Genomic DNA, 18,964 nt, shown 5'->3' with positions numbered 1-18,964 from the left:
TTAATTTAACTATATAAGTTGATTAATACGATTGACAAAAAATTGATATTATACTGGGAAGTAAGAAGAATGAAGTTAAACCGAGTACAAGGTAATAGAAGTATTACTAGAGTACTTAAGTGTAAAGGAGGATTCATTTTAGGAGTAGTATTTAAAAAAATGTTAAAAAGGGTTTTATAAAAAAGGATTTATAAGTCGATGTAAGAGAAAGGTATATAGGCCGGGAGGCTTTTTTAGTGCTCTTTTTATGGATATAACTGGCTACCTCTGAAGTGATTAGATCATAATCAGGGGATTTCGAAAGGCTGTGTTAGGAGAAAAGTATTAGTGGGTAAAGATAGAGAAAGAGAGATAGAAAGAGAGAGAAGAGTGAGTGAGTAAGAGGAAGAGGGGAATCAAGGTACTGACTTATTAAAATAGTATGTGCTCATGGGGATATTTATATATAATTTTGTATACTGAAGGTTTCTTCAGGGTAGTTTTAAGGAATCCAGATTTTTATTTACTTATTTACTTTTTTGCTTAACGGATTTATTAACTTAATGTTTAAGACTGTGTATTGTAGAGAATTTTTTGTGACAGTCTTAAGGTTATTATTTGTTAACAAATTACTGAAATGGTTGACAAATAATTGATTTTCATGTTTGTTGAGAAAGTTTTTTCAAAGCGTTAATCGCAGATTATTATTTAATAAATAATAAATAAAAATCGTTTTAATAAATAGGTCAGCTAAAAATATAGCAATGAGTAGGATATAAACCCTAACTTTCTACCCTTTGGATTCGTTAAACTAAAATAATTAATAGTTATTCGTTCTATATTAATTAATTTAGATGAGATAGTTCATAAATAAATTAATAAATAATAATTAGACTTCGGTATAATAAATTAGTAGCGTTTAGTATTGAGTGAAATACAATGAATGTATATTTATAAATTAAACATATATTCAGAAAAGAAGGAATTTAAATTGAAACATTAATATTGTAATATTGGAATACACGTATAGATTAAATATTCCACAAAATTTCACTAGCAACTAAATTATGTAAATTTTTAAATTTTGTAAATTTTATGCAGTAATTGAAAATAATCAATAAAGAAAACTTACGTGTGTACTTATTTTTACATCAACTAATACTAAACGTGTATTATAATATGTGGCACCGCAGTTAAAATATTTAAATTTTGATAACAAAATGAAACATAAATACGAAGTGCCTGTAAAAAATATCATAAAAGATCTAAAAAGATTATAAAATCGCTTAAGCTGTATGACCTAAGCTACCCTTCAATTAGAAACTCAAAAGTCAGAAATTTTAGTTTTTTTTACATTAATATGTTTTTGATTTGACGCAACAAATTTTTTTTTGACTGTTGCAGTTGCCATGACAACCAAATATTAACAAAGATGATAATAATTTAACGTTGTAGTACCTATCTAATTACCTATCTAAGTTGGTCTTATTAACCAATGATCTACAGTATAATAATTAATCACTATAATTACTTTACCGTAACAATCTCATTAATTAACTTTTTTAATTATAATTTCAAAAACATATACATATATTATTCAATGTTTTTCTGAGCAGTGTAAAAAATATTAAGTAGCATTTTACGGTTATTTTATTATTTTTTTTATCAGTTTTATCTATAGACAAGGTTATTATAGCATAATGATTAATAGTAGAATTGAGATATTCATACATAATTTGAATAAGGCATCTTTCATTATTGCTGAAAAGATTTTTTTTTAAAGTTTATATCTTTAGGTTAGGTTATCTACATCATAGCTGGCATTATTTATAAATAAATAAATAATATATATATTTTCAAATAGCGAGACCATTTTTCTAGTTATATTTTTAAATTCTGAACAGAGCAATGAATGTGTTAATTTCACAATAATATATATATATATATATATTTATGTTTATAAATGTATATTGTAGCGTTAAATATTTTATTGACATTTTTAAAAATGAGATTTATAGTGTTAAATTAGATCTATAGTTGGTACTTTTAAGTTCAAATTTGGATGAAATTATTTATTTAAATGATAAATAACAATGTAAATTATTTGAAAAATTCAAACTTCTATACATACATTATATTATTATGAAATGTAATATTCATTATGACATTTTAATTTATTTTATTTTATTATCTATTTTTACTATGAACCTATTTTTATTATTTTATTTTATTAAAATATGTTATTACATATTGAGATTTATAAGTTGATATAATATAGAATAAATACACATTACTATAATAATTAAATCATAATATATAATAAATACAATATTTTTGAAAACAATAAAATAAACCTATCGTGATACTAAAAGTATAATAAATTACTTTAATAAGTTATTAATAATAACTACATCAAAAAACATATCATGAAATATACTTAGTGATGATTACGTTGAAAGACCGCCTCCGTTCAGAATCGTTTTTCGTGTACAATGATATATCATTAAATTCAAATTTAACACACCCCTATAATAGTGACCTACTCAATACCTGATATATATAGCAGAGTAGTATCCATTTGCGTATTTTTTTTTTTTTTGAAATAGAGTCGTGTCTATTTTCCCTCTAAATATTAAAATTATACATTCATTTTTAGATCATGAGTAATACGTCAATTGATTTTATAACGTTATAAAACAATTTGTGTAAAGTCTCTATTCTAAACATTACATTTATTATCAGCACAGTATATATTTTTTCAGTCATCCATTAGCTCCCAATTTAAAAATATAATATCTTGATATTATATAGCCCAAATGTGCTCATTTGGCTTGCAACATCAGCTAACCGTTTTGTTGCTCCCCTTACATGTCTTCAACTATGCTCGCAATCAACCACGTTGACTGGCTTTTGACATGCATTCAGGCAAACGGGTTGGCCACCAACACTGCAAATACTGTAATTTTTTATATTTTCTGTTTTTTGATAGCACTAATTTTCATTACAATATTTTAAGTGCTTACTGTTTCTTATATTTTCACCGATTACAGTAACTGCTTACGTACCAAATATTAAAGATACGTTTTATAATAATTACAAGACTGTTATTAAAATTAAATAAATATAGTTCGTGTAATTAGGTGGTTTATCACTTGTATAACATTATAATAAATAAATAGTAGGTAAAATTTCGGATAAGTTGCAAAAAATCTGAATTTTATAGTTATTGAATAACATTATAATATACATATTGTAATATATTATATATTTATTGGACTGGTTTGTAGATTCTGGTACAAGTGATGTCATCAACAGTCAGAACCTGAAAATTGAAAAGCATATCTCTGTTAATATTTTATATTGTAAATTACAAGATCTCATACAGTGTAATCTAAAATTCTAAAAGATAATTTTTTAATAATAATTAGCAGATTTTCTGTACAAACTTTGTGAACGATTTCGTGTTAACAAGTGTTATCTAAAATCGATATTTTGAGTTTTTTTTAATCACTTAATTGATATGTTAATAAAATATTAAAATGTAACCATCATATAAATAAATTGATGTTAAGACAAGCTTTTAAGGTAGCACTCATCATGATCATGGTTTATGACAATTGTGGTAGGTACTAGTATATGATCAAAAACTCTCTGTTTTTCGCAATTATATTTTCAAATTAATTTGAATTTATCAATAACTTTTGATCTAATATTTAAATTTAGATTTTTATCTATTGTTAAATTTCGGATTCACAAATTAGAAAAAAGAAAATTAAGATAAAATTTAACCTATTTTGAATTTTTTTCACTGACTTACTACAATAATTTTGAGTAAGTTTAATCTTTATTACCTACTTCTTTTTTCGATTAAAATTCATATCTATACATACACGAGTAAAAATTAAAGCGTTATAGTTATAAATCAAAAATTGTCTTTTATAATTTATCATATTATAATATGTTGAGGTTAATATAATAACACTTAAATACTTAATGCATTGCCTATTATAAGAATAAAAATCAAAGTATATTTATATATATATACGTAATAAGCCCCTATAATGCATATAATATATAAATATTTAATAGGACATAAATTCAATTACTTTGACAATAAGTCTTTGTACATAATGATAGTAAATTTCGTAATTTAATTTAAGTATCTATATTAATATCATTATTGTGTGATCGTCATAACAGTGTTAGGTTATTTTACCTAACCCTTTCGTAGTGACTGATTTTATTATCGTCTTTACCATTTTTAATTGATCGGGCTCGAATTCTCTAACGATCGTAGTTGCGTTATGTTTGTCACATTTTTGGGTGTGTACTAGCTTGTTTCCGTCTTGGGTGATGATCGATTTCACTTTGCGGCCGTCGGGTGTCTCCTCATCGAATTCTTCGTTGAGTTTGAACGCGATAGATGAGTTTTTGAATGTCGAGTTCGATGACAGCACAAATTTTCCATCATCGCTTTTGGTCAACTCCACCACTGGAGATACGGTATTACCTAATTTGCGGGTCATCATTCCAACACCTACAAAACAAAGTAAGAAACGTACATTAGTACAATGTAGTTAAAACTTCCAAAAACACAAGTAGGTAGGTACCTATCCATTTTTTTAAATTAAAACCATGAAACCTAATTTAGATACCTACTAAAATTAATGTTATATGTTTTAAAATATCCTATATATTTATATAAATAGTCAATATCATTAGTATCAATATAGGAGCTGAATATTGTTTTTAATCTGAGTTAATTATAGATTTCTAATATTATTATAATAATAATCAATCATTATTACCTTAGCTTCTTAAATAAAAATCAAATTTTTTAAGACTCTAAAAAAAGTAATTGTAGAAATAATATAAAGATTTTAGTATTATACAAAAATAGTACTTATTTTATAACTGTATATTAAAATAAAATAAATGAACTATGTGTTGCCAATTATTTTGTATGCATTTATCCCAAAATTAAATATTTTTTGATTTTTTGATTAATTATTATCTGATTATCGATTTTAGAGAATAAAAAAAATATAAAATTTCATTAAAAGAAAGTTTAAAAAAATGATTTAACTTTTTATTAAAACTATAAAAAATTTAATTCATTTACTACACTTTAGAAGGCCAAATTAATAAATAAGCCAATTAAAACTGATAATTTTACAATCAAAATTTTCAGAAAGCTCTACCAGAATTCATTAAAAATATAGTTGTTACTTGTTAATATTAAAAAAGACAAAGTTGACTTTGCTACAATTACAACGTGTTTAAAAATTATGAAATTGTGATAAAAAAATTTCTTAATTAAAAATCAAGAAACATATCTTTTTTTTGAAATTCCATATTGTTGATCCAAAATCATTAAAAAACGCGTATAAATGACATAAGATACATTTTGTATATTAGTAATACAATGATTATTTTTGATATTTATTATAGAACGCATAGTTTAATTCAAAAACTTAAGTTATAACGTATGATGAAATTATGCTACAAAGTGATACAAAAGTTTTAGTGTAGTTAAAACAGTTATAGTAATCTTACATCTTAATGATACTCAATTCCTAAACGATGAACAAATTAATTAACTTGACGATATATCGATAAGACTAATTATTATCGTACAAATCTATTCAATTTCACTGAGGTACATGGAGGATCAATCGTCTATCAATCCATCATAGTAAAATTATACAGTAATGCACTAATACAGTATAGTTAGAGAAGTTGGACAATTATACTAGGTTAAAATTTACATTTTAACTTTTTCATGAAATACTTAACATCAAATTCTATGAATTTAAAGTTGTGTTGTGTAGTATAACCTAACCGTCCTAACCTATCTATCATTCAGTTAATTATACTATACGTGATTCAATATAATATATTATATTATTAAAAAACGCACTGTACAAACTACTAACTAGGTAGTTTAGTAGTTTATACCTTGTAATTTGTACAAATATTAATATTTCTATCGCTTGTAGTCGTATAACTTAACTAAATTATGATTTGGTTTGAAGTGTAATATAATGTTCAATATTTAAATTTCTTAATATAGAACAATTATAATACATTATTGTATTGTTGTCATACAACATTGAAACTATGATAAAATAAAACAAATAATTATGGTAAAAATATTTATTTAAAACGAAAAATCATAATATCAAAATGAATTGTGTATTGAGTAATGAATAACTCTTAAAATTAAAATATTATGTATTAATTCTGCATTAATGTAAAAGTAAATATTTTCTGTAGATGTATCAAAATGTTAATATTAGTTTGTGACTATATCAAATAATTGTTAACCATAATGTAATGCTTGTTTTTGATGAAATGAACTATTTTAATTGCATTTAATAACAAACTGACTAATATACACAATTTTGTAGTGAAATTCTAGTGTATATTACGGTAGAAAAATATAACAGAGAAAGGAAAAGCGTCGATTGATCACGTAAATAGATACGTAAAAACATATAATTTTCTTTTTACATTATTTGCAACAATAATAGTAATACAATTTTACGTAAGTAGTAGTATAAAAAATTGAGTGTTAATAAGTCGAAGTGTAACAACAACAACAATAATAATAATAATAATAATAATAATATTGAGCTCTCATAGTTTCGATAAAAAATTTCACCTATGGCCAATGACCCGTTTCCAGCTCATTATAGTTTCGATCCAAAATAAACATTATAGAAACTATTTGTAATAGGTATATTTACATACTTTGGATAATCTTAGAATAGTTCTATATTAATACTAAATAGAAATTTCACATATTACTGCACTGATAACCGACATGCGAATGAATTCAAGTTATGCATAATATAGAATGCGTTAACAATTATTAACAATGATATACAATGTACTTATACTGAAATAACCTAGCGGTTTATGCTCTCTGCTATAACAGAACTTCCCAAACTGTAGTCCGCGAATAACCATAAAATAACAGAGAAAATAAATCAATTTTTTTTTTTACTTACTAATTTTTGTTCCAAATTTAATATTATTTTATATTGATTTTTATATCTTGTGTAAATAATTATTTACTATCATTTTTTTATGTTATTATAATTTTATCTCAAATTTACGAAAAATAAAGTTTATACCTATCATAATAAATAATGAATCACGGTAAAAATAGTTGTTTTTGCTTAAACTGTAATTACAATGTACTTGCTAATAAATAATGTAAATAATTTTATCCGTTGAGCTTTTTATGCGTACTATTAGAAATTATGTTCTATTTATCACAAAAAAAAAAACATATATATATATATGTGTGTATGTTTAAATAGGTAGATCACTTAAACATTAAACCGATATAAATTTTAGCAAAATTGTTACGTTAAATAGGTTTTATTATTGATAACACTATTGCCACTTCAAAATCAAATAAAATCAATTAATATTGGTGCATATTATATCATAATTAGTGTTAGTATTTTATAGCATTGTATTAAATTATTATTAATAATAGTATTTTATTGTATTATATGAAGTATAATAAGCTAAACTGAATAATTTACAAACGAATTTGAGTATAAGGTTTATACAGCTGTATAGTGTATATACAAATAGTAGATACTTTAATAATTTACAGAATAATTGTTTAATTTTATACAATAATCGAAATAATTCAATCGATACAGTAAGCGTTTATCTAACTACAATATACATTGTTTTATATAGAACGTACATTGTACAGACACTACAAGTGCAAGTCGTGCATCGAATTATTTTTAATAAGTAATAAAAACATTTTATGAATATTTCATGTATCTATATAACTATATAACAATATGTATCAATATTCGTAGTCTTGTATAATTTTCTCACATTAGTGGCGGATCACCAGGGCTAAATTAATTATAAAATAGTTTTTAAAAAATAAAATAAATATACAGAAACGCGGGGCGTTGGCCGTTAGGTTGATATGTGAGGATTTCGTATTTCCATATCACTCGCCCCGTCGGACTGTAATGTACTGATAATATAATACATATTGTAATAGGGTGATTACGATTTTTTTTGTTTTGTTTCGAAAAGGCGATGAATTACAGTGAATTAACACTCATAAGTACATGATGCAATATATAATACTATGGTTGTGCAAAATATTGGCTTTATTGTTTTAATAAAATTAGGGTTGCCAGTCAATAATCTGGCTTCAAAATCCGCTAAGTGAAATATACAGTTATATTGAGAATAAATGCGCCCCTAAATTGTGTTTTATAGTCTGCGGAGTTGTCGCGTTCAGGCCGTTTGGGGAGTGCAAAATATTTTTGTAAAATTTGTTTTAAAACGCGTGATTGATAACACAACGCAAATGTAATATTATTGTTATTATTATTATTATCGGATGTAAATTCACATGTTGTAATACTTGAACGTAAAACGGAAAAAAATTGTGTTATAATGACTGAAGTAAAAAAATAGAAATCAATAAATAGGTAATTTATACAATATTCGTATCATGGAAATGTTGAAAAAGATAATTTATGATTTACATAGGTAGTCATGTACAAATAAATTCACCTCGGCCGGTTGGTTTACCTTTATAAGGAACCGGAATTCGGAACGTATGCATCTGAGAGAGAGATGTTTTTTTGAAAATGAATCGCCGAGAGCTCTGGTGTACTCGTGACCTATTTTCGGTCGAATAGCGGCAATTCGGAGTTCGGGGCTAGTGTGGTAGTGGGCGGGTGGATAAGTAGTGGGGAGACGTAGCAGCGTTAGCGTGCGCGACTGTGGTCACCGTCGTCGTAATCGTTAAAACGAACGCGGCCGAAGAGAAACGTTCGGCAGTGTACCTGTATAATATAATATTGTTTATTACTCGCAGCTGTTATCGGTCCGTTTCCGTCATACGGCGTTGATAATTGAATTATGCAATTAATTACTTAAAAATTAAAATCAATAAAATCTCTAAACCAAGTTGCACGTGTGAATTTAGATGAATACCTACTTATAATAATATCATACGTATACACAGGTCGTGACGTTATAATATTTATACCGGTGACCACACACGGTCTCTACGCGTACAGACAACGTGTCTGTAATACCTAAGTATACGTGATATTTAAATTAAAATTAATCAAGACACTATTAGAACACCAATGGCTTACCGTGTGTGATAAATATAGTGTAGATTCAATAGTACTTAGATATAACATAATAATAGTAGTAATAATGTAGACATTTACGAAATCTTACCCAAAGCTTTCATGTACTCGTCGAACTTTTCGCTAGAGTTCAGCTTATATTTTTTGTTCAAAAAAGCTTCCATGGTCACGGCCGGAAAAGTTAAATAAAATCGAACGACGACGGTAAAAATGTAAAAATGTATATATACCTATATATATATATAGGTAAACTTAGGTACTATTATAACGCGGTTGTGTACGATATTACAGGTGGGTAGGTACAGGCAAGCACTGCAGACGAGAGACGAGAAACGAATGAGCGAGCCGCGTGTAGTGTATCGTGTGCAGAACGATATTAGAATTTATATATATATTATACTGACGAAGAGCGTCGGTTCCACTACTACGCTACGGAGTATTATATATTATCAAATCGTTGCAACGCCGGGTCCGTCCCATTTTATATGCGTCTAGTCTTCCTGGCCGACCGACCGAATACCAATCCCGCGCTGGTTTCCCATTATAAAATTTACAGTATTGATAACAGTTTAATGTTATAATAATGATGTTGTTACAATATTATAATTTACAATAATATAATATATATTATTATCATTGTACCTATTTTGCGTACGTTTCTCGTTCGCTGGTCCATAGTCATCGTTAGCGGTACAAGTATTAAGTATGCACGCACACATGCGTACAACAGTTCAAAGGCTGTATTATTTAAAGGTCAATATATATATACGAAGCTTTAACGCAAATGCCTGCAGAAACGTCTTATGATTCATAAATCGCTGAAATACACTAATTCGAAACTACTTATTACACCTAATTACCTTAAGGTATTCGATTATAAGTAATACTTATTTGTTTACAGGAAATATACAAATCATAGCAATAATATGTTTATTTTAATAATAAATAATAATCTATAGTATTATTATGTTGTAATTGTTTTCGTATTTCACCGGTTGTCATCTAGGTAATGATGTAAGTAAGCACACTTTGGACTCGAGTACAAATTTTGCTTAAGTATACTACATTGTACTAAAACTAGATATTACTTCATTATATTATAATATATAGATTTATTGTTGGTATTGGGCATTGGTACAGGCCACAGAATATGAAAAATTTATTCAATATTTAATGTTGTCTCAGGTGTATGTATTTACTATATCGAGTTTATATTTACGGTAATAACATTTTTGAACTCATTTATATATATATATGTTTAATTTTACTAAATTACCCGTATTGTATGGTCATATTTAAATACTTTTATAAATGTCAATGAATTAAAAAATATATTTATTTTACCATAATAAATATAATTAAGTCAATGTATATCGAATAAATTAATAAATATAATATAATAATTACAATTAAAACATTTAAGTTAGCAGGTATATGTCTTATTTTAGTATAAATTGTACAATACATACTAACATTGAAAAGTTAATGTAATCATTTAAAATTCATAAAAATCAAGTCAAACGGGAAATATTGATAATTTTAAATTGGAACTAATTTATTAATTTACTAATTTATATAAGTACACCATATAAGTAGGTTTGTATATAATATACTCGTGTATTTAATATTCATGTACCATCATAAATTAACTGTTGAAACCATTTGTAATTTAAAACTAGTTGGTGTTTTAGTTATTACTTATATACTTAACGTTAGATATATTGCCTATAAATCCAAGCGTTAGGCGCAGAAAGAAATGCAATCGTATATTCTGCACGTAAATAATATCATTCAATATTGATTATTATAATTAAAATAGTTAAAAAAAAAAAAAAAATGACTATAACATAATTATTAGTCACATATTTTTAAAATAAAGTACATTTCTACCGTATAATTACGCGTTAATGGTTAATCGTTATAGGTGTTATAAGTAATAGTAAGAAATTTAAATGAAAATGGCATACATTTGTTATACTTTAATGTGTATTAATAAAATAATTTAAAGTTGACAGTATTAGATTCGGATATCGGATATCGTTATTGCAGTATTAGAAACAGTACCGGTTTGGAACGGTATACTGTAATATCGGTACATGTCAAAAAACCTTATACCATTTCTTATTGGAAAACCGTAATACTGTACCTATATCAAAAAACGTCGATATGATATGCACTATTTACGTCACGTCTAACCGATAAATCAAAAAAACTGTTATGGCTACAACCCGTTTATAGTTAACACTATTGCTTCGGTATTATGATAATACTTTTGTATTGTGGTATTATGGTTTACCGTTCAAGCGGTATTTTAACAATTATAATCAGTTTACTTGTATACCGATATGAGACCGTAGGTATACTGAAAAACCGTTAACCCTAAAATAATTATGGAGTGTCATAATACTACTTAAATATCATAGTTTAACTTATTATGTATCATATATTTTTACGTACAAACATATTATAGTTTTGGGTAAAATTAAGAGAATTGAAGCAAATTAAATCAAGTATCTGAATATTTCGATAATTGATGATATAAATCGTAACGCGTTATTTAGATTGTTAAGTCTTTTAGATACACTCTGTATGTACCTATAATTGTATGAATTGATTGTTAATATAATATTCATAATATAGAATATAGATGAAACATAATTTTTACAAAAATATTTGATGAAAACAATTTTTAAATTAGTAACAACATTTTATCTAACGATATTACAAAATCTATTGAAAACCATGTTTGATATTGCTACAATTTGTTCACAAATTCACCAGTTATAAAATAATACGTAACAAATAATTTAGTAATTACCTATAATTACTGTAAGCATATTTGCTTTGAAAATATAAAATTTACAAAGTAATTACAATTTTTCATGTTTTTCTATTGATTGAAATAGACATGTGGTACAATAGTCAATAATTGTTGGATTAATAACAATTGGATAAAATAAGTATTTTACATTATTGCATCGATCTCAAATGTTCTTAACAAATTATTCTAATGCAAAACTATATAAAATTAAATATAATATAACAATTTTTAATTTTAGTAAAATGTTTGAACTGCATTAAAAAAAATAATCGTTGAGAGGACGATATGTCTAAAAATCTTTAATACATTATTGAAACATAATTTAATCATTTACGTCTTTCTAAAGGAAATATTATCAATTATCATAGTATATATAGGATATTATGTACATACAATTAAAACGTCGAGAACGTGTCGTTATTCAATCCAAGATATTTATTACAAAACGAACGCGTCAACGGTTAGGATATATATTTTACGAAAATGGTGTATATTTTTTTCCTGTAAAATAATACATTACATAGATTGACGAAGACTTACCGAGAGCTTTCATGTATTCGTCGAATTTTTCGCTAGACTCCAGCTTGAATTTTTTGTCAAAAATCAGAGACATGATTATGCGGTATAGCCGACTGCGGTTCGGGTCTGTTTCCCAATAATATAATATGTATTGTATATAGTGCAATATTATATCACGGAACTTCTTATGTGATAGCTAGCTGAAGTTCACAAAATTTTATTTTGGCCGTCAGACGATCACTGTACGCAAGTGCACAGGTACGGAGCGTATTTATAGCTGTCGGCGAGCGGTGGAGGCATTTGCACCGATTTCGAGCCGCTTCGTTTGGTCCAGTCGGTTTCAACGAACGAGAAATTATTATACAATGCACCAACGAAACCATATGTACATACTACATAATATTATAATAATATAAACTTAATCCGTCCTTGGCGTCCAATTAGTTAGCCACAGATTGACACGGGTGCGCGCATCACGGTATGATTGTAATAACAGAGTAATCCGAGTAATATATACTTGTCTATATTATATCGTAAAATATTATTGTGTGTGTATTTGTAGATCTCTTACAGAGAAGATCTTATGATTTTCGTTGTTCGTGTTAGTTATCAACCGCGTAATAACAATAATCGCGCTGCACACACTGCTACTGCATCATACGCATATTATTATTATTATCATTGTGGGCAATTACACTGAACTTAAAACGTTAAACGGACCTCACGTAGCGAATGACAACAATCGAAACGCCTGCTGAGTGCTGAGTGTATTATGGTCGCAACGACGAGCTACAGTCGATTACTTGATAATTGATAATCTCAATACGTATTACGTGGGTACACGATTGTTACGTTGTTGTAATATGAGGATTTAAGGTATAGGATTAAATACTATGGTACCGAAATACTAAATAGTTATGTACCTAGAAATATTAGATATATTAGACGTTTTCAAATTAAACTCTTTCGCTTGTACCTACCATAAATTTAATAAGTTATTATATTATTATTGCTTGAAATATTCATATATTTCACAATTTTTATCGTTTCATCGGTATGAATATTATTATGTAAGAATAGAGTATGTTATTTTTTATTTTATTTTATTTTTATATTTATTTTTAATTTCATTTAGTCGATTTATTTAAGAGAACAATTTTAAAAACTTCACGTCACAAACTGGAAACTAATACTTGATAGTTAGGTACTTAATTAATTAATATACGACCTTGAAAACTATACACGTTAACCAATAGGATATTATTATTAGTTGTGTAATTACTGGTGCACCCTGGCTTGTCTCAAATGAATCATTAAATTACGACCTCAAATTACAATCCATCAATGAAATTGCTGTTATCTTCTACAAGCACTTCCATTCCAAACTACGAGATAATCCTAACCAACTAATAAACGATTTAGCTACACTTAAACTTCTTGGCAATCCAGCTAGACGTCTCACAAGAAACTGGTGCCACGACCTGATAATTTAAGATTAAATACTTAAAATATTCAGGGGTGTCACAAATGTGTGATTTCCCCTTCATGTAATTAATAACCAATGAACTATCTTAAAATATTTATATTACTTATTATACTTAGTATAAATTGTAATTTTTCATAATAAAGTCAAATATATTTAAAAAAAAAAAAAATTATTAGGTACTACCAATGTGTACATTGTTGATGAAATAGATCTTGTAACATAAAAATTGTATTAGATAAATATTAAGAAATACTCAAATACAAAATATTTATTATTTTACAAATTTTGAAATTATTTATAGAATATTAAATAACCAATAACTTATGTGATCAAAATCTAACGTATGTGTAAAAAGAAAAATAGTATAAAATACGTATTAAAGTCTCTTGACAAATTTAAAAAAATAATACCCAAAACTAGTTAATCGCAGTTCAATTTATTATGAAATAATAAGAACCAAATAACACTTGATGAAAAATTACAAATTTAAATTAATTATTGATAATGGTAGGTTAATACTTAGAATACAATTTTATAGAATATAAATATATAGTAATATTTAGGGTTTTAATAAATACATTTGATAATACATAATCAAATAAATGCGATTTTTAAATGTATGCAAATATGCGATACACACGATGAACCCGTGATGTATATCATGTATCATCTTGAGATCAATTACTCTACCATAGAACATTGGTCATATTACCACATTAAATCTTTCTTTTTTTTGCTATGTAAAATGCATATTTAAGTTACCGATACAAAAAAGTTGATCAGTTTGGAAGGTTAATGATGGATTCGACAGGCTAGCATTTAATTTAAACATTATTCTGATCCAGTATTTTTTCTAAAAAATTTTTACTTAAAATATTTTTCAATAGTTAACCACCTTGGCTTATTCAGTAATAATTATTCTTCTCTTTTAAATTCGGACAATTAATAATAAGAAAATTAAAGTGTAACGACAACTGCAAGTTGTTCTAATTCTACAGTCGCATTTTTTATTTACTATTCTTGTACGCTAAAGTTGGCACGCATCATTTGTAACCCATTTAGATACTGAGTGATGCACAATTGGAATGCGTATTATTGATTTCAAATTTGAAAATTTGATCATGTCTAGAATATAAAATACAAATCTTGAAGATACTTAAAAAGTGGTTTATATTTTAAAAACAACATTTTTTATATGTATATCAAACCTATATACATATATAATTTGTATGTATGTGTATGTACCAGTTAGTGGCTATATTGTGGGTAAAAAATCTATATAGAATATGAAATAGGATTTTTCTTTGCAATAACCTTGAAATAGTGTTTGCGATCACACTAAATAAATAAAACATTTTTTTTTTTATATAAGCATACATTAATGAGTTTTCGATTTTAATATTATTAAGAAATCGAGGATAAAAGTGTTGAAACAATTAACACCTCTACTCTCTAGAAACAAATGTTTTGGTATGAAATACCTAACACAACTTTTGGTCAAAAAATTATAAATACTGATAAATGATAATCACTAAATAAAGTATGTCTGATAAATAACTAACTGTAATATATTCCTATGATATTAGTCTACGTAGGAAATAAAAAAAATTCATATTTTATAGCTTTATAAGTTGATAATTGTTACCTGTTTTATGCCATAATAAATATTATATAATATTAAAACTTTTAAAATTGCGCATTTCTAAGGGTTGTTGGAAAAAAATATTTAAGTTATAACATTGAAATATGACATATCATAATTATTCGTATCGAATAAGTGCTGGTAGAACTTGATGTTCTCTATTTTAAGATGCAAATTCCATAGACGGAAGGTAGGTATATTTGAATATATTAAAATTAGGAAATGCTTGATGTTGGAAAATTGATTATTTTATACTTTTCCTCAAGGAGATATTGTTACGAATTTTCAAATGAGCGAAAAAACATTAATATCGTACAGAATTGCAGGATCACTGGACAAATTTGAAAATTGTTAAGGCATGAGTTTTAAATCTAATAAAGAAGAATGGGAAAACGCCATAGTACAGACTAAATTTAATTCAAAGTTTATTTATTAGAAAATACGGCAATAGCAAATAGCAAAGATAAAATTTAATGATGTGCTTTATGGTTTTACAAGGAACTTAATTTTCAAATTGTCTGCACTTTTTTTTTTATTGAAACTCGAGTTTAATCATCAATTTTAATGATCAGACTTTATTGATTGTGTATATGGTTAACTTTGTAAATTCAATAAAAAATAAGAACATTTTGTTGAAAATAAATTATCTAACGATTTAAATATAAGCTAAACAAATAAGCAAGTACCTATAGTAAATGTATACATTTAGTTATTTTATAAAAATATAGTAAAAAAAAAAAGTTTAAAATACTAGAGTTTGAATAATACTAATTTATTAAAATGTAATTTTTACACCTATAATATTTTACGGGCTTTTATCAAGTCACATAAAAATAATGTAATTGTCACGATTGGAAAAATGTAGACCACAAACAAAAAAAAAAAAAAATGTATATAGACAAAATCGCATACGTATAAATATAAATTTAAAATAGTTTTTTTAGAGATAAATTTGATCCATTGGCAAACATACGTGGTATCTCATGTGTAAATTAGTGTAATCACATACAAGTCAAAAGACAAACATAAACGCAGTTGCATAACTCTTCAAAGATGTAGGTACGTAAATATTGTTTACGATGTCACGTAATACGAGTATTTTTCAGTTTTATCAAACTAAAACATTCAATATACATACCCGCAGTTAAATTGTGACCGATCATTATAGATTTTGTATATTGTTGTGTGTTGTTGGTTTTTATATAGTCATTAAGGTAAGTTTTACATTTTTTTTATGGTACCTAATTAATAAATATAATTTATTCACTAATCTATTCTTCGTACTTAATTATTTTTAATTTGATTTTTATAATCGTTTTGAAGCACCGAAGAACACTATAATAATTACCTTTTGTGTTAATTGTTACCCAGGTTTTCAAACGGCTTCAAATAAAACCAATAATTTAGAATGTAAGAATTTAATTCCAATAAACAAATTGTTTAACTTAAAAAACACAAAAAATTACCAATTTTATTAAGTTAATATTACATCGATAATTAATCAATAAGAGGAAGTTACATTTACGTGTATTCTTTCTTCTTTACACACCCGAAACATTGCAATCTACGTACCGAATCCTCATTATAATTTAATATTATAGTTTATATCAAACCAAATAACATAATATAAAATGTATAGAGAAGAATATAAACTTACTGTACCCAATCGAAGAGTTTTTTTTTATATTTTTGTTAAAAAGTTTCTTAATAGTACCTAAATAATTAATTTCTATACATAATTTTTCAAATTCGTATAACTTATTCTTAAAATAAAAAATGTATAAAAAATACCTTACGCTTTGGTACTGTTTATATTTTCCTTTATACAAATTCAATAATATATATGTAAATTCGCTGTAATATTAACTATAAATAAAGACAGTATGAATCCAGTATGATGTTCTATGTTACGCGTGTGTACAATAGAAACTGCACGTGTGAATATAGCGTCTTCTTAAAATATTTTTTTACTGACAGGTATACTGAAAGTTAGCACGTTTAAGTTGAATATCATAATGCATATTATGACATATTGTACTTTTTTTTTTTTGGTGTATCATGGCACTACGAAGGGGTACTTCGCATTTGCGGGCAGTCAATGACGTACTAACTTGATATATTTTCACTATTTTTACAATCCTAGAAAACTAAGTAAATAGTAATCCTTAGATTACTATATTGTGATTACGCGTTTAGATTTATTAACCATTATTAATAAATTATTTAAGGGGTAGACGAAGGGCGTCGTCTTCTATTCAATTTATTTTTACACACAATGATTAAACAATTTGTAGTATATTTTTTAATTTAAAACTCTAATTTTAGTCGACAGTATCCGTTGTTGTGTATTATAAGCGATGATATGGGAAATATCATGACTAGGACAGGTCACAGGTACATTAAGTATATACATAATATTATATGGTATTACATGGCATGGTCAAGATAGTATTATTAAAGTTACTAGTTACTACCTACGTGCGAAATCTCTTGGAACAACATCAAATAATAATACTATAGCAAACGCTTACTTACGTCACATGATATTATACAAAATAATCAACAACAGATCGCTGTTAGCCTATGCTTTATAATACGTGTATAGTGTGTATACTGTTGTCGGTTGGAAGAAATATTTGATAAAAAAAAAAAGGTCCTATGTGTATTTGATTTATAGTTTATATACACTTAAGGCACATTGTATGAGATTATGTATGCATATATTATGTGCAAACATATTGTATCATATATAATATATATGTGATAACGAAATGATTGTTGTGTATTTCGTGAGTGTGTGTGTGTGTGTGTAATGTATATATATATACATCCATGTTGTCTGTTTGGATAATCGATTTTTGAGCACTCGAGCGTGAATAAAAAAAAACACTGAATAAAAAAAGTGAAAAATAAAAAATTGCTATTCTTTATCGCTTATACGTCACATCCAACTGTATATATAAACATTAAAAGAGATGATAATGTCATATATATATATATATATATTAAACAATATTACCACGTATAATATCGTTAGATTATTATATAGAGGGATGAGGCCGATACAGCAATAGACGGAAAAAGTCATCACCTATGATAAGATTCACAATATAAATAATATTTAATATATTATACGCAGTTTATGTTCGCGGTGTATGTACATAGGCTTTAATTATATGTTATTCATTATGTACCATATTATTATACCGAAGAACGAGAGAAGAGCGGCGACGGTATAAGGCGTGGTGCGACGGCGATGGCACGAAGATTTGTTGCCGCCGACACTCCGGCGCTGAAAATTCGGATATACCGGGGGGCGGGGATGCGACGGGTCGGACGGACGCGGATGATGGAAACTC

At 26.4% G+C, this 18,964-nt stretch overlaps 1 protein-coding gene across 2 annotated transcripts; it reads right to left on the bottom strand.

The window, feature by feature from the left end:
* Positions 1–3,086: 3,086 nt before the first annotated feature.
* On the bottom strand, positions 3,087–12,781 carry LOC112599116 (fatty acid-binding protein, muscle-like). 2 transcript variants are annotated; one of them, XM_025345870.1, is made up of 3 exons: positions 12,499–12,781; positions 4,236–4,516; positions 3,087–3,301 (listed from the first exon to the last, which is right to left on the bottom strand). In XM_025345870.1, the coding sequence occupies exons 1-3, from the start codon at positions 12,569–12,571 to the stop codon at positions 3,248–3,250; spliced, it is 408 nt and encodes a 135-aa protein (XP_025201655.1). In that variant the 5' UTR covers positions 12,572–12,781; the 3' UTR covers positions 3,087–3,247. The 2 variants fall into 2 exon arrangements, with proteins under 2 accessions (XP_025201655.1, XP_025201654.1); XM_025345869.1 differs by lacking the exon at positions 12,499–12,781 and adding an exon at positions 9,229–9,564 and having other exon boundaries at positions 3,092–3,301.
* Between the last annotated feature and the right edge of the window lie 6,183 nt (positions 12,782–18,964).

Source organism: Melanaphis sacchari, unplaced genomic scaffold (genome assembly GCF_002803265.2).
Source record: "Melanaphis sacchari strain LSU unplaced genomic scaffold, SCAv2.0 Contig4_pilon_pilon, whole genome shotgun sequence".
In the NCBI taxonomy this organism is placed as follows: Eukaryota; Metazoa; Arthropoda; class Insecta; order Hemiptera; family Aphididae; genus Melanaphis; species Melanaphis sacchari.
This window is presented reverse-complemented; position numbering and strand designations above follow the sequence as displayed.

Excerpts from the sequence above, each read along its gene's own strand:
- LOC112599116 (XM_025345870.1), bottom strand. The coding sequence starts at position 12,571 with ATGTCTCTGATTTTTGACAAAAAATTCAAGCTGGAGTCTAGCGAAAAA. Across the intron at positions 4,517-12,498 it reads CGAATACATGAAAGCTCTCG|GTGTTGGAATGATGACCCGC; the intron begins GTAAGTCTTCGT and ends TTTGTTTTGTAG. Across the intron at positions 3,302-4,235 it reads AGCCCGATCAATTAAAAATG|GTTCTGACTGTTGATGACAT; the intron begins GTAAAGACGATA and ends TTCAATTTTCAG.